Raw genomic sequence first — 24,142 nt, forward strand, 5'->3', positions numbered from 1 at the left:
AGAAAACTTCCTATGTTTTAAAGTAACATACCTCAAAAAATTGACCGACACTTTAACCAACTTTCAATCCTTAAAGTACTCATAATACCCACTTATAAAATTTAGTAAAAATAGATAACTTACAATATAAAAGTCAAAAATATGGGCATGCAAACTTATTAACTCTCAGATGATTTTTTAAAGAACAGAAAATCTCACGCTTGTGTGTGAAGGAATGACGTTGTTGATGAAGAAATTAGAGATTTGTAAGAGATATTTTTATTGTACCTTCAACAATCCCAGTAGAGAAAACTTGCATGAATACTCAATTAACGTTTGTTATTTAATCTGCACTAACAAATACTTATAACAGTAACTTTGCAGAACTATACATAACTAAGTTTAAAACATGTACTCAATAACAACAATTAATAATATAAGCATAAATTAATGACTGTAAAAAGCATACCATGATTTGTATCAATAGAATGAAATAAAATGAAACATAATGGAAACAATCGAGCCCACTGAATGCACAGTGTCCCCTTAAGAGAATTATTCCCCTCTAGTATCCGAGGTTTAAATGAATATATCCTCTCAGGATAGAACAATTCTATTCACCAGTGTATTGATATAAAACAATAGTGTCAGTGAGCTGCTCAACATGAGCAAAATACACAAATATTTAATTGTCCAGAAGAAGAAGAAGAAGTTAAGATTTTTTGTTGTTTTAAAATGAGAGAAAATTCATCTATTTATAGACAACAAAAGGTAGTGTGAACAAATACTTTTTGTGATGTATCGAAAAGGTCACAACTCTTTGGAAAAGTTACAACCTTTCGGAAATATAACATTTCATAAAAGTCACAACTTTTAATAAAAGTCGCAACTTTTCATAAAAGTCTCAACTTTTCATAAAATGCACAATTTTTCATAAAAATCCAACTTTTCATAAAAATCATAACTTTTCATGAAAGAGAAAGACTAGTTTTGAAGATACTATAGATTAAAAGGGTATCCTGGTTTGTGGTGGCCCACCTAGGCCCCTAGGCGGGACTAGGGTTCTCTTTTATATAAATAATATGCTAATTGTTATATATTGATATGGTCCGGGTTCGAATCCCTTTAGCCGACGTCGAGTAACAATAAAAAGTTAAACGCGCTTTAGAGTTGAACGAAAGAGAAAATCTGAATCTACATATTTTGCTGTGGAGCCAAGGAGAGGAATAAACAAATGCGGGAGGAGAATGGTACGATCGAAAAAGGCGGCAGTTGCTGCGTCGACGGCAACAGCAAAAGCGTAAATCCAATCAACGAGACCGGAGCCGATGCCGGAGGAACAGGCTCTGGTGAAGGTGTATCTTCATCTCCGACATCTTCGTCGTTGACATCCAAGAATCAAGGGAAATCATGCAAAGGATGTCTCTATTACTCGTCTACTTTCAAATCCAATTCTCGCAATCCTCTCTGTCTCGGCCTTAGTAGTTCCCTTCCTCACGGTTCGCGTTCTAACTTTTTCTTTTTCAGATTTTCTTGAACACAATACTGGAAATGTATTGTTACTTGCTTATTGTGCTTCTCTTTTGCTAATTTAATTGCTTGAACTGATTCCTTTTTCTGTTTTTCTTGGAAGTATAAATTTCATAAAAGTATTTAGGATTAGTTGAATTTGCAGCTTAAGATGAGGAAATTTCTCAGGTTACTGGTGAACTTTTAGTATCTAATAGTTAATTGCTCAATAGAAAATGTAGAGATTCTAGTTCTTGAGAATCCCTAATTGGTCTTAACAGGCAAATTATGAGTACTGGAGCAGAATGAATGTTGAGGATTCATACATCCCCACCATCTAGTTTGGAATTGAGGTGTAATAGTTGTGTAGTAGCAATAGTTGTTTTTAATCCAATTTGGTCCAACTGTGGGTTTCATGCTATCTGTGTTATTTCATAAACTCTCTCTATATTTGATAAGAAATTGACCTTGAGCCTAACTCAACCCCAAAAGCTAACTTAGAGGTGATGATTGTCTAAAATTCCAATAAGGAGACCAAATACTCAACAATATTGGTAGTAATACATGTTACTTATACTGTAATACTCTGAATGACTAAATATTAAGCATTTTGGGCAGGTGAATTAGGTCTGCTCTAGTTATTCCATGTCATATGAGATATCCTTCTTATAAATATTTCTGTGGGAAACAGGAAGTTAGAATTTCTTGACTTAACGTGCTCAGTTGTTGGGTACATAGCCTCTGCTACTGTATCTTATTATGCATTGAATGTTCTGCTTTAATGTTTCCATTTTTCGCATAATTAAAAATTAGACCTGTATTGAATGTGTGCTGAGACTGGTTTTGATGTTTGTTGAAGTACCTCGATATATTGTTGGGGAATCTGAGAAGGAAGCTTCTAAAGAGGGTCGGAGCCTTACAGATTTTAGATATGCTTGTGTCGGTTATTCTGTTTACTTGGATCAGAAATCTCGATCAACTGAAGCGCAAGAGGCACAAACAGAATTACCTGTCTGTGTTGGCCTTGAGGTTAGCATTCTCCTCTTTCTATTTTAAAGTTCGCTTTCATGCCTTGTTTCGTGTTATGACGTGTTCTAGGATAAGTATGTAGAAGTAAGCAATTTATTTCTGCTCAAGGTGCCATGCTTTTAATGATTTAAGATACAGCGAGTCTGTCCACAGTTGTCTTTTACTTTCCTCTTCAGACCAGTATTGTGTTTACAGTCCTTTACATGCAATTTAACCTTTGACAGAATATACAGGAAGATAATAGCCCTGAATAACTTAGTGTTTTCTGTGTCATCATTTCTGGTTATCCCAATTTTCTTTTGCTGAACTAATATAGAAAGCGTGCCATAGGTTTTGGTGGATAAAAGACCCACTTCAGCTGATGCAACTCCTGGCCATACTCATGCTCATAACAGAGAAGGTGACTGCCTTGATCTCATTTTCTCCATGCCGAAAAATATATTCGATGTAATGTTAATCTGCTATTGCCTATGTGTTAAGGGTGTTACTTCTTCATATGGATGTCTAGATTTGGTTCAAACATTTTTACATAGAATGTGTTCTAGTTCCAGTTTCCTGATATTTAAATTTCCAGTAACATGTTTTATTAATTGATTACATGCTTCGTGAAAGTTTATTCACATTTTAACCTACTGCATTTCCTTTTTCTTTCTTAAAGTAAAAAAATCCAGAAATATCCTTTATCAAAAAATCCTCACTGAAAAATCAAAATTTCATGACAATGCATCATCTCCTTATTTTATTTTCTGTTGTTAATATTGCTCTTCGCATTGCACATCATGTAAAGAAAATCACTCTCTTGGGGTTTTGTTGTTCCTCATCGTGAAACTAAATAGGGCCTTGAGCTACCTCCAGCAATTAAGTGGCTACAGTATGACTTAACAGAGAGAATTTGAAGATGATTCTTTTCATAAGATATTATTGACCTTTAAAATGTGAGTAGCTATAAAGCTATGTAGGAAATTTTCCACTTCATGCAGTGAAATCTTGTATTCGCCTTCTAAAAAATCGTCCCATACACGTTGTCCTACATCCCCTTCAAGAACGTCTGCAACCATTGCCTATAGATCAAGCCACGAGAACCCTGTAGATCTTGAGATTTCTGACTCCCTTTTAAGAACGTCTGCGACCATTGCCTATAGACAAGATCCCTATAGATCTCGAGATATCTGAGTTTCAAAGTTTGCCCTATTTGATCTTTACCATCAGGAGGAAGATCAAAATACTTAAGTAGGGGGCTCAACTATTTTACACCCCTCAAAGAAAAGATGCAATATTGATATCTCCTCACTCTTTTCATTAAAAAAAGGTATCTCCTCACCTCTGGTACCCCTTTTATGAACCTCATCAGATGCCCTCCATTACATTAACTTGCTTAAAGCTTCCTTTACAAAAAAGAAGACTGATGGAGATAAATGATCTCCTTGTCTACTACTCTTGGACTTGTCTTTGAAGGACATACAGGCATAATAATAAATTTACAGACATTTGTCCCCCTTCTAAAGAATACCTAATGTCATTTTTCAATTAAAATTCTACTTGCAGTTTTATTTATCTTCTATTAGTATTTGTTAGTAGTGGGAATATGAACAGAGTAGAATTGCTTAGTGTTATGACTACTATTCATTTTGGAAAAACTTCTGAACAAGGAAATTTTGATATTCCATCCTAGATAATTATTATTGTTGTTAGGAAATGCACAAATGATGGTTAAGTTTGAATCTAGATGTAGCTGAAACAGAATACACAAGTGTCTGGTTCTCCTTTTGAAAGTTTTCCATTTTATTCTTGCTTGGCAAAGCTATTGACAGTGTTCCGTTTAGTCCTGTGCGCATAAGCTGCTTGGATACCAGGGTTATCTAAAGAAAAAGGAAAAGTATGGTAGGATGTTAGATGTCTTATTCCTTGTTTTGATTCAAACATATCTTCTCTGGCTTCTTGGTGTTCTAATTCATGGATAACTGTTGTTGCTCTTCCATGCATTTCATGCTATTGGTATAATGTGTTAGATCTTTAGCAAATGAAAACCTCTAAATTTGACATATTGTTTAGTAGTTGATCATAATCTGATATGCAATGTAATTCAGGGATCTTGTTATGTAATGTTCATTATTTCTTGCACTTATTTTGGAATGTTACGCTCATTATGTATTGGTTTAATCATTAGCAACCTAATTTGATTCTTCTGTTTTCTTTATATTGTTATTGAAAAAAAGATGGACATAAACCTCCACAGCCTCGATCAAACAAACCAACTAACTCAGCTGGTGATGAGTTCCTTACCAGGCAAGTACTATTTGAATTTTGATACATGATATCTGCTTCACGTGATGCACTATATAGAATTGTTTAATAACAAGGGTGATGTTTGTTCCTTTGAAAATACAGGTTCTCCAGGAATGCTAACTTGGTTGCAATGGGGGTTGCCAAGAACTTGCGGAAAGTAGGGAACCGTATAAAAGAAAGTGTTGATGACATCTTTTATCGACGCCCAAAATAGGATTCTAATCCTGAAATAGAGAAATGAAATTAGCATTGAGCTGAATGTTGCTCCAACAAATAATATCATACTTCCGCTTCATTTGTCTTGGAATAGGTTAAAAGGAAACCTTGTAATGTGTCTTTCAAGATTCATTTTGAAGGCATGTCATTTGTAGTTGACAAGCATAATGAGCTCTGACCAGGGGTGAGTTGTGTAATCTTTTGTATAAACTTGGTTATCTTGTTGGTTGAGGAAATGCAAAGGAATTTATTAATATTGGTAAGCAAATAATGTGGTTGAGCTGGAATTGTCATCTGTAGTTGTGGTGGTATACAGATGTTTCTGAAGCTTAGAATATCGATCACAATGGGCTATCGACATTGATGATATAGATTATAGTATTGGATTGGGAAAGACCATGGAGGTTGTTAGTGTTATTGGGAAGTCTCTCAATGAGAAGAAAAAAACAGAAAATATAACTATAGTTGACTAAACTTGTGAGCTTTTTTTATTTTTATGTAACTATGCTTTTTTTAAAGGGACATATTTCACACACATTTCAATTGGAAAGTAGTTTTGGATCAAGTTAACTACATTACAACACTATAGGATTAGCTAACATTACTATCATTCTTCAATGAATGCTTTTTAATGAAAATATTTTTCACTCTCCAACTAAATCCAAAAGAATATTTTACAAAACATAATTTTCTATTGTTTTCTCACACCGTATATGTCCCAATTTATTTTTAGAAAATATAATATTATTTTTTTTGTAACAATGGGTAAAATGTAAATTCACAAGGATCCAATTAACAGCGGTAAAATTACTGGCGGTTGATTACCCTTGCTGAAATTGGAAGGTGGAAGCAAAGGTTTAAAGAAAAATGCTGAAGTATTTCACAATTCCCAAGAAAAACGTGGTGATAAGAATACTTTTTGATTTACAAATTGAAATTAGTCAAATCTTCTTCAACGATCGGAATAACGAAGGCGATTGCTTTGTTTCTTTGTTTAAATTCGAATGGCGGAATGTAAACGGGTCGGATATTTCGGACCTCAACTCGGAGCTCTTGCCGGAAGCCACCGATTCCACTGCCGACTCATTTCGAACCGTGCTTTTGACGGCAAGCTCTTGTTCCTCGTCGACACTCTAGCTCTAGTAATTTCTTAACTTGCTTCTATGATTGCGAAATTGAAAATGAAGAATGCTTGATTTTTTCAGTTTTGAATTGGCCTTAGAATGAATTAGTGTTCGTTTTTTTGTTAGGTGAGAAAATTGGAAGCGAAAGGGGTGCCTACGAAGCAAGCCGAGGCTATAACGGCTGCTATTACTGAAGTTTTGAACGATAGCTTGGATAATGTAGCTCAGACATTTGTTTCTAAAGCTGATTTGCAGAGAGTAAGTAATTTTTTATTTTATACATCCAACTGTGTTTGTGTACATGTAATGTTGAATTAATTATTTTGGTCCTTGTGATAATTTAGCTTCAACTTTATATGACATTAGTCTTATCTATAGCTTGAGATGATTCAAGAATCCAAGTTGTCCAAATTTAAGTCCGAAGTTCAAAGCTCTCAGGTATGAATTCTTCACTGTGAAATTTGTGGATTCACATTTTGATGCACTGAGTATCCCTAATTTACTTTTTCATTGGTTCGTCTTGACAAATTTTACTTGCCCCTTTTTATAAAGAGATACCGTTGGTGGAAAGTTTTCTCCTTTGGCATTGTATATTTTGGTAAAGGTTGGGTTTTGGAGTGGTGTTATACTGAATGCGTTGGTCATCCATCATATATATGGCCTTTGGGAAATATCAAGGCCTTTATTGAAGGAAAATTTTCTCTTCCTGAAAAGAGTGATCTTATGATAACTCTTCAATGACCAGGCTGATATAATAAAAAGAGCTTCCTTTTTCTAGATATCACCAATGATCAACCCTTTGCCATTCTCTTTTGATTGTTATCCTTTTCAAAGTCCAAATCTTCTATCATATTTGCAAAGGCCATAATTTTACATGAAATTCACCTTTATGTATTCACGTTTTCTGCATTCTAAGTTTGATACTTTTGCTTAATAGATAAGAACATTCAGCCAGTGGATTAGACGTGTAGCATGTGTGACTATTTTATCAAAATTGCGTCTGAAACTATCCTGTAGGTTCCTAAATACACTCGTGTCCTGCCATTCCCTTGAGGAAGTTAGTTAGAATATGATCGTAAAAAGTAGCGCTATCTGTATATTGATACTTGAGATGTCAGTCTGTTCTATAATGAGCCAATCTCAGGTGTTTAAGAGGTTTTGCTGATAGTATTATCTAGAAGCTTAATGAAGAACATACTTAATAGAACGGCTTTTAATAGGTACTCCATCTGTTCTAGTGCTGTTCTGGTTTAGTGTCCGGATTGATGTTGCAGCGCTCATTGACATCTCAATCTGAGTATAGTAACATGATCTAATCTCTTAAAATGAAATACCACACAAAATTGCTAGTAAACCAGTAGATGCTGAGTTTGGGATTAGTAATTGTGTGTGTTAGTGTCTCATTGGATTCAGAATGAATTTTTTATTTTCCTCAATGAAAATACTTTACATTTGTATTTGACTTCTGTTTACAATAGTTAGTATTTGTACTTCTATATTGATATTTGATTGGAAGATGTGGCAGTTACCTTTTAATATAGTAAAAGGTGATGAAGATGGCAATGCATGTGGCAATGAAAGGATTTGGTGCAAGGTGTGAGTCTGTTGAGTAGATGTGAATCTTTAGCACGGTTGGTATGTCAGTAGGTGTAGTTCTGTGGGAGGTTGGGGGTTGGTGATCAGATGGTAGAGATTGACGATGAGTGAGCCTAAGATGTTGCACAAGTGAAATTTCAGAGATGACATGCTGCTTTGAAAAATTGTCAAAGTCAGAGCACAACCAAGTATTTTACTTGTCTCTGTGTGAGGCGTTCTGGCCTCTGGGACTCCAGAGGTTTCTGGTTGAGTGGTGGCTCATGAAAATCCAGTGAGTGTGGTTTGGTGGGTTCTGCTTGTGATGGAATTCTAAGTCTTGTAATGGTGATTGTTTTACACAACATTTTTGAAAGTGACTAAAGGGCAAAAAGCTGTTGTAAAGTGACGCCGTAGTGATTTTCTCCTATATGTTGCTTGTGACTGCAGCGAAGAGTCAAGGTTTTCTTCTTATAATGCCGCTGATAATCTGTCAGATATGAGAGAATTAATATGTGATCCTGTTCTTGATAAAAAAAAGAAAAAAAAAAAGAGATGAGAGATCATGTGAGTCAACACATCAGACTTTACATACATATGTACAAAGGTGTAATATACAAGCTTAGTGCAAATTAGTAAACCTTTTAATCTATATGCTTATTACATTGGACTAAGTTTTTCTTTCATGATGATTCATGGGTGTCTAAACTTGTAAAATGATTCATGCTTCCCTCATTCGGTGATCCAGGAGAACCACTTTTCTCTACTGCAACATGAAATTGAAAAACTCAAAAGAGATATAGAAAAGATGCGCAGTGAATTGAGGTTGGTCTTCACAAACTATATTTTCTTAGTACCACACTACCACTTCCATATTACGGTGTGCTTGTTTTGAAATTTGTAATTTTTTCTCTGGTCTCTGTTTTGGGTTATTGCAGGTATGAAATTGACAAAGTCTCTGCTGGTCATAGGTTGGATCTCAATCTTGAAAGGGGGTAGGGAGTTACCGTCACTATTTCATTTTGGCCAGTCATTGCATAATCATTAGTAGTATGATTGCAGATTCACTGCTAGTTAGCTGTTTACGACTAGCCTCAACTGTTGTGCTCTCTGTGCAGGAGAATCCGGGATGAACTAGCAAATCAGAATCAAGAAACTGCTAATCTCACTAATACACTTGACCGAGTGAGTCTATTGATTGACTTTTGATACCTGGTAAATTGTACTAATCCTTTCTGCTTTTTCCATGTAATTATGTAATCCCAGGAAATTCATACACTACGGGCGCAGTTGGAAGCTGCAAAATATGATGTTATAAAATATTGCATAGGTACCCTTGTCTCTATATCAGCTGTTGGTTTGGCCGTAGTCCGCCTTTTGAAGTAAGTGGTGGAATACAATGCTAATGATGATAAAGAATATAGTTGTTCAACATCTTTGATGCTCAATGGATAAAACAGAGTTGTATGACGCCTAAATCTCCATTGCATTAGCAGACATCATAACTATAGCATACTAGCTATTTAAATGTGCAACTCAATTTTTATTAACTTTTGAGTTGTAGTGTTGAACGGGTGTGTTTTATCTATGTTTGTTGCATAACGCTTGAGATGCTTCAAGCTATTTGTAGATTTCAGAAAGTATGACTTTATTTTAGGGAAATGATCCATGTGAAATTAGTTTATGGAAATGAGTTCATGTAAAATTAGTTAAGCTAAAGATTCCCTTTCCTGTAGCAGCAACAATTTCTCAGTTTGGCCTATTAATGCCTTCAAATTTTGGTCGAATGTTATATCAACTGATCTGCTGTCATCAGTTCTGTACCCATTTTAAAATCTCTTCTCAACATAAATACTATGCAAGTTCCACTAGCGAGTCCGGGGTTCATTGTTAGATTTTGATTGGTTTTGGTTTTAGATTTTTGATTAAAATCAAAATCAAATCAATTTAGTTGATTTTTAAATTTCTAAAACCAAATCAATATCGGTTTGATGACAGTAAAATTACGAGGCATGAGACAACTACTTTAAATGAATATTAGGAATCAACAATTTTTTCTATACCATCATAAGATCAATTTATCTGAATTCTATTATTTTTCAATACTATTCCTAAGAGGCAGGAGACAACTATTTCAAATGAACATTAAGAATCAACAAATTCTTTTATACTATCAGAAGATCAATGTATCTGAATCCTATTATTTTTCAACATTATTCCTAAGCTTTAGCATGTTTAAGTTGCATAATTATAAGACGAGAGTGAGATGCTCAGATGCTAAGTACATTGACTTCGCCTCAACTAGAGAGCAAAAAGGGTAAAAGTTTCTATAGAGGGGTTAAAAAAACTGCTTAACATTAAAGGTTCCTTCGCTTTACATATAAGTAGGACTAAATCCTAGTTAATAGTTAAAAAGTATAAAATATCTTTAATTATTTATTAAAACTAATGTCATATATCCAAATAATTATATAAAATTGGTTTGGCTATTTATTTATTTTTTTGATTTTTTTTTCGTAGTGTACCAAAACACAATTAATTATTGTCAGTTTTAAAAGTTAAAAGTAGATTAAATCATAATTTTTAAAAAAATCTATTTCATTTTTCACCAAATCGTGAACACCGCATCGAAACGATCTGGACATGATACATGGATCAGTGGTCCACAAACATAAGTTTCGTACCATACCTTACTATACAATTTACTCGTGTTTTTTTTGTCTATGGTTATATTTAGTCTTTTCAATAAATTATTGCAATTGGCACATGATGCTAACACTTGACTGGGCATTGTGTCCCAATTCCAGCCATGCATTCCTTTACTTGCAAATTATTGGAAGATTTGATAGTGTCATGCATGAATAATTCGGACTTACATTTAAATTATTGATGGTTCTTTAATTTGAAAGCGATATCTAACAAATTTAAGGTTATTTAGATAATAAGTCATCATGTTCGTTTAGCTATCTATTTATTTAATATCTGATATCGTGCATGGTAGAGTTTAAGATTTTTTCCATACTTAGGACTCAATCGCAAAAATTTTGACTAAAAAGTGAGGGATTTCAATCATCCTATCACAATCGATATTGTCATACGCGTTCAGCTATCCAGGCTTGTTATGTCTTGGTTGGTTGTATATTTCACAGTTGTTTACCTATATCGTTAGACTAGAATAATGTTGATGGCCAATTAATGCATTTGAAAGGATTTAATTGTAATTACCTAAGAAATTATAGTACCTGATTAATTCAGTAAATATTTTCACATCGTCAGTTAAAACATATATCAAACGAAACAAATATTTAGGATGGTGAGACTCATGCTTAGCTCTTCATTTAAATTTTAACCACTAATACAAATATCTAAAGCTAAATACATACAATGTTTACTTAGATTATGTATACTACATGTGTGTGTCTTAGTTATTAATGTAAGCAAATACTCAACCAAGTTTTTTTCAAACTCATCAATTTAAAATGCATATATAGAAACATATTGAATTGACTATTCTTATATGTCAAAAAAGAAATTTTGTCCTTTAATATCCCTAAATTAAACTTTTCAAGATTATCCAACGTAATTAAACTCCCTATGATTAATGCATCACATATTCAACTCAATTAAGGTTGCTTTCGTACGTCTTCCAATTAGTGTCAACTTTCTACAACTACTACATTTTTGGGGAGTTGAAAAATTGGCTTACTTTAATTTGGAACCATGCATCCACTAGTGCCGTGAAAAATCTAATTAGTAGCATAATTAATTATTATTTGAACTTTTATAAGGGTTCAATTCTCTATTTTCCCTTCTCTGACCCTAATTTAAGAAGAAAAAAAATGATTAGTGCCGTGAAAAATTTAATAATTAGTAGCTTAATTAATTAACTATTTGAACTTTCACGTGAGGGTTCGATTCTATATTTTCTCTTTCATTACCCTAATTCAAGAAACAGATGTGAAAAATTTAATCAATAGCTCAATTAATTAACTATTTAAATTTTCACCTAAGAGTTTGATTCTCTATTTTCCCTGTCGAAGAAAAAACTTGTGCGATGAAAAATCTATTAGTAGCTCAATTGATTAACTATTTGAACTTTCATGTAAAGTTCTATTCTCCATTTTTCCTACCCTTACCTAATTTAAGAAGAAGAAAAATTAGTGCCATGAAGAATAATTATTAGTAGCTCAATTAATTAATTATTTGAACTTTCACGTAAAGAGTTTGATTCTCTATTTTCTCTTTCCTTACCTTAATTTAAGAAGAAGAAAAAATAGTGTCGTGAAGAATCTAATTAGTAACTCAATTAATTAATTATTTGAACTTTCACTTAAGAGTTTGATTCCCTATTTTCCTTTGTATTACACTAATTTAAGAAGAAAAAACTAATGACATAAAACATCTAATTAATAACTCAATTAATTAACTATTTTAACTTTTACAAAATAATTTGATCCTCTATTTTCCCTCCTTTACTAGTGTCGTGTCCTTCTATTTTAATTTTCAGCGTCGAAATTCAAACCTTCTCAACGGTCCCCTCCACAGCTTTGGACCTACTCAACCCTACCCTCATTATCAGATTTATTTTGTTATTATTTCTTTCATTCATTTTCATGTGTCTATTTTTTTTTTTTGTTATTATTCATTTCGTTCATTTTTACATATTTAATATTAACTTAGAACATGCTTTACCCTTTAGTTATAACAAATTTAATACTTTGAAGAATGCATTGAAAGAGGATTATAATTAATAGGGAGTATGCATAAGTACCCCTTAATTATGTCCGAAATCTCAGAGACACACTTATATTATACTAAGGTCCTATTACCCTCCGAACTTATTTTATAAATAATTTTCTACCCCTTTTCGGCCTACGTGACACTATCTTCTGGGCCCAACGCGTGTTGACAATTTTTACAAGCTATCTGGTTGATAGTGCCACGTAGGTCGAAAAGGGATAGAANTTAATTTAAGAAGAAGAAAAAATAGTGTCGTGAAGAATCTAATTAGTAACTCAATTAATTAATTATTTGAACTTTCACTTAAGAGTTTGATTCCCTATTTTCCTTTGTATTACACTAATTTAAGAAGAAAAAACTAATGACATAAAACATCTAATTAATAACTCAATTAATTAACTATTTTAACTTTTACAAAATAATTTGATCCTCTATTTTCCCTCCTTTACTAGTGTCGTGTCCTTCTATTTTAATTTTCAGCGTCGAAATTCAAACCTTCTCAACGGTCCCCTCCACTGCTTTGGACCTACTCAACCCTACTCTCCATTATCAGATTTATTTTGTTATTACTTCTTTCAGTCATTTTCATGTGTCTTTTTTTTTTTTTTTTTGTTATTATTCATTTCGTTTATTTTTACTTGTTTAATATTAACTTAGAACATGCTTTACCCTTTAATTATAACAAATTTAATACTTTGAAGAATGCATTGAAAGAGAATTATAATTAATAGGGAAAATGCATAAGTAGCTCCCAACCGATGCTCGAAATCTTAGAGACACACTTATATTATACTAAGGTCCTATTACCCCCAAACTTATTTTATAAATAATTTTCTACCCATTTTCGGCCTACGTGGCGCTATCTTCTGGGCCCAACGCGTGTTGACAATATTTTCAAGCTATCTGATTGATAGTGCCACGTAGCTCCCAACCTATGCCCGAAATCTCAGAGACACACTTATATTATACTAAGGTCCTATTACCCCCAAACTTATTTTATAAATAATTTTCTACCCATTTTCGACCTACGTGGCGCTATCTTCTGGGCCCAACGCGTGTTGACAATTTTTTCAAGCTATCTGATTGATAGTGTCATGTAGGCCGAAAAGGGGTAGAAAATTATTTATAAAATAAGTTCGGAAGTAATAGAACCTTAGTATAGTATAAGTGTGTCTCTAGAATTTTGGGCATAACTTGAGAGTACTTATGCATTTTCCCTAATGAATATAATAAGAATAAATTAAAAAATAAACTATAAAATATTTCTAGATTTTCTAAACTAAACAGGTAAAAAGTGAATATCAAAAGGATAAATATCCTTTTCCTGCTTTCTAAAGCAAAGGGTGTATTGGTTAGAAGCAACCCGATTGGGTGTCACAGGATATTGACACATTAATTTATTCAAAAATTTATTATTAATCATTTTGTAAGTGAATGGTCGTTGTAGGCCCCACATAATAGCACAACAAAGTATTCGATTACTTTTTGTATGTATGCTTTTGTAGCGCGCAATTGTGTTCATTAAGTTATTAAACCTATGTATCTAGTAAATAAATATGACGGAGGTAATATTTCAAAATTCAGGTTGAACTTTTCATGGATCAGCAGAGAAGATAAGAGTACGGGTATGTTTGACATCCCTTTTCCAAAATTTTCACATTTAATTCGTCAACATTTTTAAAAATATTTTTTTATTGGATTCACGTCTAAGAATGAAGTCATCTTTAATAAGAAATGTTTTCCCTTAAAGTGAGATTTTCTAAAATGAATTTGAATAAGTTGAGTTTCAAAAATATGTACATAGTTTAGTTTGAAGAAAATATTAACACTGTTGAAATTTATCCTAAGTTTCCTACCTTATTTTCATAACTGTGTTTTACTTTAAAAAAATAATGTTTTTTTTTCTTGGAAGAAAAGTTTAAGACCATTATATGGAAATTCTTTTTTTTCCCCTCATAAAAGAACACAATAGCCTCCGTAATCGTGTATAAATTTGTGTGTGTATGTGTATAATCATGTATAATTAATGTGTAATCTATGTACGATCAGAAGAATTAAACAGTAAATTTGTCGGACTATTTACCTGAATTCTCCTTACTGATCCAATCAAAATGAACCATTATAATACAATAAGGTAACAAGGATAAAGTCTTTATTTGATTAAAATTATGTTTTCAAAGAAGAAACAAACAAGAGGATGGGACATTTACAACTAACAATGCAAGCCAAATGAATATTAAAAAAACAAAAGGAAAGAGATATTTAGTGTCTACTATACACAAATACCATACAATCAATTCCTCTCTCTTTTCCCTTTCAAGCAATTATTTTCGTCCTTTTGCTTTTGTCCCTCTCCATTATTACATCTAATAGACAAAACAAAAAAAGAAAAACATGTCCAAACAAACCAATATTTTGTGTATAACTATTCGTATACACGTAGAAAATACCCCTGTTTTTTTTCTTCAATAAAGTTTACATAATAAACGTGGAGTAGGCACAGCCACTAGTCGATTAGCCATTGGAGCAGTAAGCCCAAATATATCATCCATTTTTAGTTCACTTGGTTTCATCCCATCAGGTAATTCCCAAGTAAAACAATGAAGTAAATGGGCCACAGCCATTTCTAATGCATAAAGCCCAAGTTGCATACCGGGGCAAGACCTTCGACCCGACCCAAATGGTAAAAATTCAAAATTACCACCTTTAAAATCTGGCACACCTTCTTTAAGGAACCTACTAGGCTTGAAACTATCAGGATCTTCCCATGAGTTTTTGTCACGTCCAATTGCAAATGAATTTATGATAACATGTGATTTTGCTGGAATATAGTACCCGGAGACTGTCGATTCCTCCGCGGTTTCGTGGAGGAGGAGAGGGATTGGAGGGTGAAGTCGGAGAGTTTCTTTTAAACAACATTTTAAGTAGGTCAATTTTTCAAAATCGGATTCGTCAACTTTTCTATTCAGTCCAACAACGTTAGCTAATTCTTGTTGTACCTTTTTAAGATCCTCTGGACTTTTCATAAGCTCTGCCATGGCCCATTCTATCGCAGATGCCACTGTCTCTGTCCCACCAAACATTACATCCTACAATTTTTTAACACGTCAGATCAATATGAAATACATAACAATATTATTTTATTTTTTGATATGGTAGGTTTATAAAAGTTATATAGGTATGTAGTTAGGTAGAAGTAAGATAAACTATAACTTTTACATCGTTTTCAGAAAAATGATTTTTCAAAGGGATAAGGAATGGTACCAAATTTTCTAGATAGGTATTTATTGGCCAGTTTGAATTTTTAATCATAGAATATAGGCCAGTTTGAAATGTTAAACATAGAGTAATTTCAGTAAGGACCCCCTAATGAATAGTTTTTACTGCTCTAACTCATTTTTTACACGTTAAATATATTCATTGGCTAGTAAAGATTTTATTTAATCATTAGTAAATTCTTTCTGGAGTAACTTTTTTACATTAAAAACATTAGGCAATTGTACTTGAAAACTTTTGTTACCTAATTAATCTTCCATTTGTGCCACTTGGCAAAATATTGGATAGCATTGAAGCTAAAATCAAGATTATTAGGGAAAGTTCAAATCAACTCTCATGATATATTTCATCAGTAGAGAGCCCTATAAATAAATAAAAATCTACTTATAAGATCTAGTAGTTGTACAGTACGCTAATTCCTTTGTACTATTTAATTCTAGAAAACTATATAGTAGACCATAGCTAGGACATTAACAATTATATCGTATATAACAAGACAAAGTCGTAATCATATTTGGTGTTTATTATATTGATGAGACATTCAAAAAAACAAATGATTTGAAGCTAATGATTTAGAGGAAATTCATGTTTCTATTTTATGACATTCCACTAGGATCAAGTTGTATGAAAAAATGGAAATTAAAGGGAGATTTTTTTCCTATATAATGAATTGAAGTAGTAATAAGTTTCATCAAATTTTTAAATTAAAGTGTAGCTAGGTGATGCTAAAACCATAGAAATATGGGGTAGCACAAATTTTATTATACTAGGTTGTCAATTTTCAATAATATTTCCTTTCACTCTTAATATCAACTTTGTGATGATTGAGAAACTTTAACGCATCTTGTTATTCTAAAAACAAATCATAAAGAGTCAACTTAATTAAATAATTATCAAAATTTTCATCTAACAAAGGAAGTTTTAAAATATAAGTAAAGTACTAAAATTATACATTGGACATATTTTCACGAAAAATATTTGTTATACATGAGCTGCCAAAGACAGCCGTGTTCAGTAATCCTACCTAGTAGCAACTGATTAAAATTTAAAGTTTCTTGTTTTGGGCAAGATTTTTAACGTCAAATTAATTTATGTTAAAATAATACTCTCTTTTATTTGTTTGTATTTTCCCCATATACTATTCCTTTCGATTGATGTAAAACAATTTTCTTTTTTGTTAATTAAAAATATGTCACTTTTAAAATTTGAAAATTATCAACTTTGTACTTCCTATTTTACCTTAACAAGAAACTTCTGTAACCATACAAATATTATGACATAAGTTTCAAAAAAGTTATTATCACACAAATATTATAACATATTTAAAACTAATGGTTATTTTTCTAAAAAAAATATCTTTCTTAAATCTCTTATCAATTCAAACTTCAAAGTTTACCCTTCTCATTTCCCTGATCAACGAAAAACTTTTAAAACCACAAATATAATGATATATTTAATGCCACAAGTTTCAAAAAAAAAAATTGTTGTCACATGACATGTTTCTTTTTAACCACAAATGCCACAAGTACAAATTTAGTTTTTTTATCTTTTTAAACCACAAGTTGATTTAAATTATGACACATTAATTGGAACATGTATCAAAGGTAAAAAAAAAAAATGTACGGAAAGCATTAGGTTAAAAACTTACCATGATTATAGCTTTGATATTATCCCTAGTAAGCCTTATAGCATTCTGCAAATCTTCAGACTCATTTACTTTTGTTTCTTCACTGTAAAAAGCTAAAAGCTCATCGACCATATCACTTTCTCTATAACCATCATGATTAATAACATTAGCCTTCTTTCTTTCAATATGATCATCAATAATCGAATCAATAAATCCATCAAGTGATGCCCTTGCCTTAGCAAGTCTAACATTTAGACCTTGCTGACCAATCCACCTTAGCCATGGAATAAAATCAGCCATGTTAAACGCACCAAACAGCTTTGAAAATTCTTGCAAAATTTGAATAAAATAATCTTGTCCTTCATCTGAACTTGTTCCGAAAGCTGCTCGGTAGATAATGTTACGAGTGAGACAGAAAACAAGTTCCCCTAAGTTAATGGATGTGCCCGTGTTGGTTGTAACAATCTTTACCATTGAGTCCACTTCGTCGCGAACTGAGTCCCATGACTCAGCTCGTTTACGACTGAACAGTTTCATAACACATAATTTTCTCATCTGACGCCAAAAGGGTCCGTAGTCCGCAAAAGCCATGTCCGCACGATCGTACGTTAGGTAACTTATGGCTACGGTCTTTGGACGGTTCGAATATATGTTGTCTTGTACCTGTTAGAAATTAAATAATCTGTTTAATTTAATATTTGAAAAATAATAAGATACCCAAACTTATTAATTAGTAGTACTACAATATGTTATGTTATACTACTCACAAATTATTTATACCCTCCGTATATAGATGAGATGGTCAGATATTTCAATATTACCTGTAGTACTTGACGAGCTTCCTCTGGACCAGATATAACAATTTTGTGGACATAACCCATTTTGAGGTGAAAAACGCCACCATATTTTTGTGCAAGTTTGGCAAGACCACGGTGAGTTAACTGGTCCATCATCATCATGTTACCAATGAGAGGCCAGCCTAATGGTCCTGGAGGATAACGTTTCCGGCGAGACGTCGAAAAAAGGTATAAGAAGAAGAGAGGGATGATGAAGAAGAAGAGTAGCATGGGCTTAGCTTGTAAAGCTTCAAGAATTGAATTGATATTGTTTTGTACCATTTCTTTCATTTTGTTCACAATGCTTTCTCTTTTTTTTCTTTGTTTTTTTGATATATTTGGTTTGTTTTTTGAGTGGAGATTTTGGAGATGGTGGTGGAGTATGTTGGAGATAGGGACTAGTTGGGATGAACTCAAAATTTTGGTTCTACCTTTTATTGAAGGATAGGATGGAGTCTTTATATACAAATTTATTCCACTTCCAGTCGGTACCAAGTTGGTGTATACTGTTGATTTGGCGAAAAAAATATGTTTTATATGTCAAGTAAAATATACCAATATATTATTATATTATCATATTATTATATTAAGCTTTATATTAAACTATTTGTAGATTGGTCTTTTAAGTCAAAGACTGACCCAAGCTAGTCCACAACTTCATATGAGAGGACCAACATGGATTGTAGTGTACTGGTTTAAGTGTTTTTATCCTTAATTAGAGGTCTCGACTTCGACCCCTGGATATGTAGAAAGTCTTGTTGGGAGCATCACCCCCAAATGAGCCCTGCAGTTCAATGTGGGCTCTAGACACCTGGTGGGAACCAAAAATAAAAAATCATATGAGAGGGGAACTAGTCACTAGCATCTTGTACTTCAGGTAGCTGAACGGCCAAATTCACCAAAAAATTCTGCCTAAGTTTGGCGAACTGGACCATTGGCGGGTGGAGTCAAAAATTTTATCAAGAGGATTTAAAATTTGAAGAAGTAATGTATGAATTAATTGAGGCCTTGAGAGGTTGTTGTTTGCAACAAATTTTAAACATATGGAAAAATAAATAAATCACACAAATAAATCTAAAGAAACATAACTTTATTGATAAATATGCGGGTACAATTCTATTTCTCTCTTGATTCTACTCTCCTAAGATTTATCCATGATTCGAGGGCCGTTAGTGACGTATTTCTCGAACTAGGATGATTTAGATTTAACTTCTATATGAATATTCCATGACTTTTGTGTAATATTCGAGATCTTGATCTTTAAAAATACCCAAGAGTTTATGGATATTTTGCGATTCCTTTAAGGGAGTTTAGTACTTTTTATATAGGCATAAACTAGGGTTTAGGGTTGAGTAGACTCCAAAAATTATAATTGAAACTGAACACACCTTCTAGAGTCCCAATTTGAATTGAACATGTCTTGTAGAGTCTGCAAAATTTCAATGTCTACAAATGCCCCCTGCTTCAAGGCTTGTTGGAGTGTAGACTAGATGAAACTCAAAGACGAGGCTTGAAGTACTCATTCTTCCACCTTTGAAGCTTTAGATTTTCATATTTGATTTAAGAGAGAAGAGATGAAGGGCAGATTTGGTCCCACTGGGAGTGTCAATTTGTTTGCAACAAATTTTAAACATATGAAAAATAAATAAATTACACAAATAAAATTTGAAGAAATATAACTTTATATGCGGGTACAATTCTATTGTTTTTTTTTTTAAAAAAAAGATCATTTAATTTATTTGACTAATAATCTTGTCGTCCACATCGTTAGTGATCAAATCTTGGACTGGTGCACCAACTAGAACAACTTTTTCTTAGGATTTATATTAATATATTTTGTCCCTGTAATTGTGGCATGACTAATATTTTTAAAAATATTTTAATTATCTAAAACAATTTTTTTTTTTGGAAAAGAGCTATAGAAAATAGAAATTGCTAGATTTTAAAAAAATATCTTTTGGATCTTGAAAAGATATATTGTTTTGATTTGGATAAATTATGGGGGAAAATTAATAGAGGTGGATTTTTATTTCATTCAATAAGAAAATGACACATAATAAGTATTTGAAAAAAAAGAGAGAGTATAAGGGTATTTTTAGACCAAAAGATGGATGAAGGGTGTTTTTAGACCTTTTCCTGTACTTCAGAGATATTTTTGGCCCTTTTCCGTATATTTAATCTTTCACGCAAACATCAAATCTTGTAAAAACTCCCTCAAGCTTGTACATATTTCCTAATCTCACACATAAATTAATGTTTAATGTGAATTTAGTTATAAAATTTTTAATTTTTAAAAAATAAAATTTATATATTTAAAAATTATATTTAAAAAACAACTATTATAAGTTAAAATATATAGTTAACAATTTCAAATATTTAGAAAGTATTTGAAAAAGAAATCATTTACTTTTAAAATGATAATTAAAACAAACAAATCTAAATCAGGGTACACAATATCATTGGCTGACCATTCTATCTATAATATGGTCTTATCTGAAGGGGTTGTTTTATATGAGGTATTGGATTATTGTATTTTCTATTTCTAATAAGGAGTATTAATTAGTCCTTAATTATTTCATATATATGATGAAATAACTAACCATGAAATATTTTAAATCATATAAAAAAAAGGGAAAATAGTATGAAATAGCAAACTATTAATTTAAATTAAATGTTATAGTCATAGTTTATTTTAATTGTAATTCGCAGCAAACATCCCTTTTTTTTGCCATCTAATTCGGTATATAATTAGCCATTTTCGGTATACAATTAGTCATTTTATACATTTCGGTATAAAATGTATAAAATGCGTTTGTGTTTGTATAAAGCGAGAGAAAATTGTATATACAAATACATAAATTTTCGCCCTATACACTTATAATTATACAAATACAAATCTTATTATACAAATTACAATGTATAAATGAATTTATACAAAATTGAACAATTTGTATAAAATTGGATGTTTGTAGCGAATTATACAAATCAAATGCCCCATAGCAAATATAAAATTTGCTACGGAGCACAATTATGCAAACTATAGTTATAACATACAAATATGAATTTTATGTTTGGTGAAAGTTGCTCTACAAAAAATGTACCATACCAAACAACCCCATCCTACTTTTCCTAGAGCACGAAATACAAATACATTTTCTTTCCTTTATTAATAATCATGACGATCTATTGTTTTTCACGCGAGAGCTGTAATAATAAGTAATTGTGTAGCGAAGAATAAAATATGAAGAGTACTCCGCACGTGTTAAATCTAACTATTTAAGGCCATTTGTTGAGAAAAATAGGTAAAATATTTTGATGTAAAACTTGATTTATCTGTAGTGTTTTCTTATGTGACGCTAGAACCATCGCAAAAAAAAAAAGCATCACCTCACCATTACAAGTTTTTAAGTTAGATGACTTTCTTTGAATTTTTTTTTTAATTTAGAAAGTAAAATACTTTCTATCAAACACGATTAATTAATCACACGCTTTATCTTTAAAATTAAATATTTGATCAAGAATGAAGAGATACTTAACTACCACTCTATCGCAATCTTAATTTTGATGATGACATTTCATTTATTCCCATTTTAATCCATTAACAGGACGAGTATTTTTTTCAAAACCATTGCCAGCAATTAAGGCATTTTTCTCCGATAATAGCCTTATTCTAAAATTACAAGATTTTTTTCCTTTGCTGCAAATAACAACGTATGTGAAGGTTTCATTTCCTTTTCTGGTAAAGTGTAGCACCAAACTAAAGGTGGAAAATTATTACTACTACAAGTCATTTTAAGTCCAGTGTGGCAGAAAATGACATGCATTTTGGACAGTAATGTCTTCTTTTTAGAAAAAATAAATAGAAGTTCCATGTATTAAGCAAATTAACCAAAGTACCTATGCATGAGATAATTCGACAAAATTAAGCAAATTGCCTGTCTACTTAAGTAACCTTATAAGAAGAAAAAAAAACAGTGATCGGTTGCGATCTTTATCAATTCATTACTAAATACCATTAATGTGAGTTGTTTGGTATAAAATTCAGTCTTTTGGCTTCTAATAAGTCGTTACAGGGTACAAATTAACTTATGGGATAAAATAACAGGAAAACACAAATATAATTAATAATAAGTGGTTAGAGGTAAAATTACTAATTTGAATCAGATAGAATCTATAGAGTACGACTCACAAGTCACAACCTACATTTACATGACGCTGGAAAATAGTGATAACATGTAGCAGATAAATAAATATGAAGAATATCTTCAGGCATAATTAATAACAACAAATTCAATGAGGACTTGATATTGAATTGAATTCAGTAATAACAACAAACTGAAAACACTAATTAGGCCTAACTTAATCTCTAAATCTAGCTAATGAGATCAGTATATTGAATTATCGTCATAACAAACATCAATATGGGACTACTATAGGTCCAAACTGAAAATTATGGGTCTAAAAAGTTATTTAGTCACATGGATCAAACCCACACAGATTTTTTTGTCGGTTGGTTAACCGTGGAATTTGAACCCAAAACATCTGACTGTCGTTATACCATATGATTGAAATGTATGATAAACTTATTTAAAAACTTAAATTACTGGAGAAATAACACACTTTAATATACTTATTTATATATCTTCAATATTAGAGCATGCAGTTGTAATATGAGATGTCTTTGAAAAAAGTGGATTGGTTGTTCAGAGTGATATTACTATATAAGAAGAGTGAATAAATTCACTCCTCTTTTGACATGTGGCACCATAAAAAAAGGAGAGGGTTGAATAAAGTGTGAAAGTGAGGGTATTTTGGGTATTTAAAAATACCCTCACATTCACACTTATCTACTAAAAAAAATATATATAAGTAGTAGATTTAAATATATTTAAAAATAATATAAGTAATACTATACTTAGTATGCTTAAAAATAGTAAAAACTACATAAAATTATACTATATAAGAAGAGTGAATAAAATTCACTGTTCTTTCAACATGTGGCACCTAATAAAAGGAGCCATATATATATATATATATTACTATATAAGAAGAGTGAATAAAATTCACTCTTCTTTCGACATGTGGCACCTAATAAAAGGAGCCATATATATATATATATATATATATATATAATATAATGTATAATATAAGTAGTTACTATATAAGAAGAGTGAATAAAATTCACTCTTCTTATATAGTAAAATATATATAATATAATGTATAATATAAGTAGTAGATAAATGTGAAAGTGAGGGTATTTTAGGTATTTAAAAATACCCTCACATTCACACTTATCTACTAAAAAAAAAATATATAAGTAGTAGATTTAAATATATTTAAAAATAATATAAGTAATACTATACTTAGTATGCTTAAAAATAGTAAAAACTACATAAAAAGTACTACATATCATATTACAATAATTAACAATTATTTGACACTTTCAATTCTATCAATGCCATATAAATTAGGAAAAAAAAGGTAACATTTATATTCAAAAATAATATAAGTAATACTATACATTACAATAATTAATAGCTTAAATATTTAAAAGTTATATAACATATTTAATTGACTCTCTAAATTTTATTGGTACCACATAAAATGGATTATATGATAAACATATATTGTTTGAAATTGACGAAAAAGCAACTATAAATTACAATAATTAACAAAAAAAATTGTCGGCTCCAAAAAATCTATCAATTAAGAACATATATTGTTTCAAATTGACAAAAAAGAAACTATAAATTACAATAATTAACAAAAAAATTCTCTCGACTCCAACAAATCTATCAATTAATGCCACATAAATTGGGACATGGAAAATAACATATATTCTTTAAAAATTAAGTTCAAAATGTACTATAAAATACAATAATTAACAACTTAATATAGTAAAGAGACATATAAAAAATGGTTAATATTTGAAATTTTGCATGTGCCAC

At 31.5% G+C, this 24,142-nt stretch overlaps 4 protein-coding genes across 4 annotated transcripts in view; 2 read left to right on the forward strand and 2 right to left on the reverse strand.

Moving 5' to 3' along the window:
- LOC125848255 (PHAF1 protein At3g51130) overlaps positions 1 to 24,142 on the reverse strand; it is a 135,275-nt gene that overhangs the window by 42,925 nt on the left and 68,208 nt on the right. The window lies entirely within an intron of this gene.
- LOC125848258 (uncharacterized) lies at positions 1,112 to 5,306 on the forward strand. The gene is made up of 5 exons (XM_049528094.1): positions 1,112 to 1,478; positions 2,348 to 2,517; positions 2,848 to 2,917; positions 4,734 to 4,803; positions 4,906 to 5,306. The coding sequence occupies exons 1-5, from the start codon at positions 1,214 to 1,216 to the stop codon at positions 5,015 to 5,017; spliced, it is 687 nt and encodes a 228-aa protein (XP_049384051.1). The 5' UTR covers positions 1,112 to 1,213; the 3' UTR covers positions 5,018 to 5,306.
- Positions 5,870 to 9,450, forward strand: LOC125848260 (protein FMP32, mitochondrial-like). Its single transcript, XM_049528096.1, has 7 exons — positions 5,870 to 6,161; positions 6,270 to 6,401; positions 6,522 to 6,581; positions 8,464 to 8,540; positions 8,654 to 8,710; positions 8,834 to 8,900; positions 8,982 to 9,450. The coding sequence occupies exons 1-7, from the start codon at positions 6,024 to 6,026 to the stop codon at positions 9,099 to 9,101; spliced, it is 651 nt and encodes a 216-aa protein (XP_049384053.1). The 5' UTR covers positions 5,870 to 6,023; the 3' UTR covers positions 9,102 to 9,450.
- Positions 14,669 to 18,613, reverse strand: LOC125848253 (cytochrome P450 84A1). Its single transcript, XM_049528087.1, has 3 exons — positions 18,180 to 18,613; positions 17,380 to 18,021; positions 14,669 to 15,544 (listed from the first exon to the last, which is right to left on the reverse strand). Exons 1-3 carry the CDS (start codon positions 18,483 to 18,485, stop codon positions 14,921 to 14,923), a joined length of 1,572 nt encoding a protein of 523 aa, XP_049384044.1. The 5' UTR covers positions 18,486 to 18,613; the 3' UTR covers positions 14,669 to 14,920.

The sequence above is a fragment of the Solanum stenotomum genome, chromosome 12, assembly GCF_019186545.1.
Source record: "Solanum stenotomum isolate F172 chromosome 12, ASM1918654v1, whole genome shotgun sequence".
Taxonomy (NCBI): domain Eukaryota; kingdom Viridiplantae; phylum Streptophyta; class Magnoliopsida; order Solanales; family Solanaceae; genus Solanum; species Solanum stenotomum.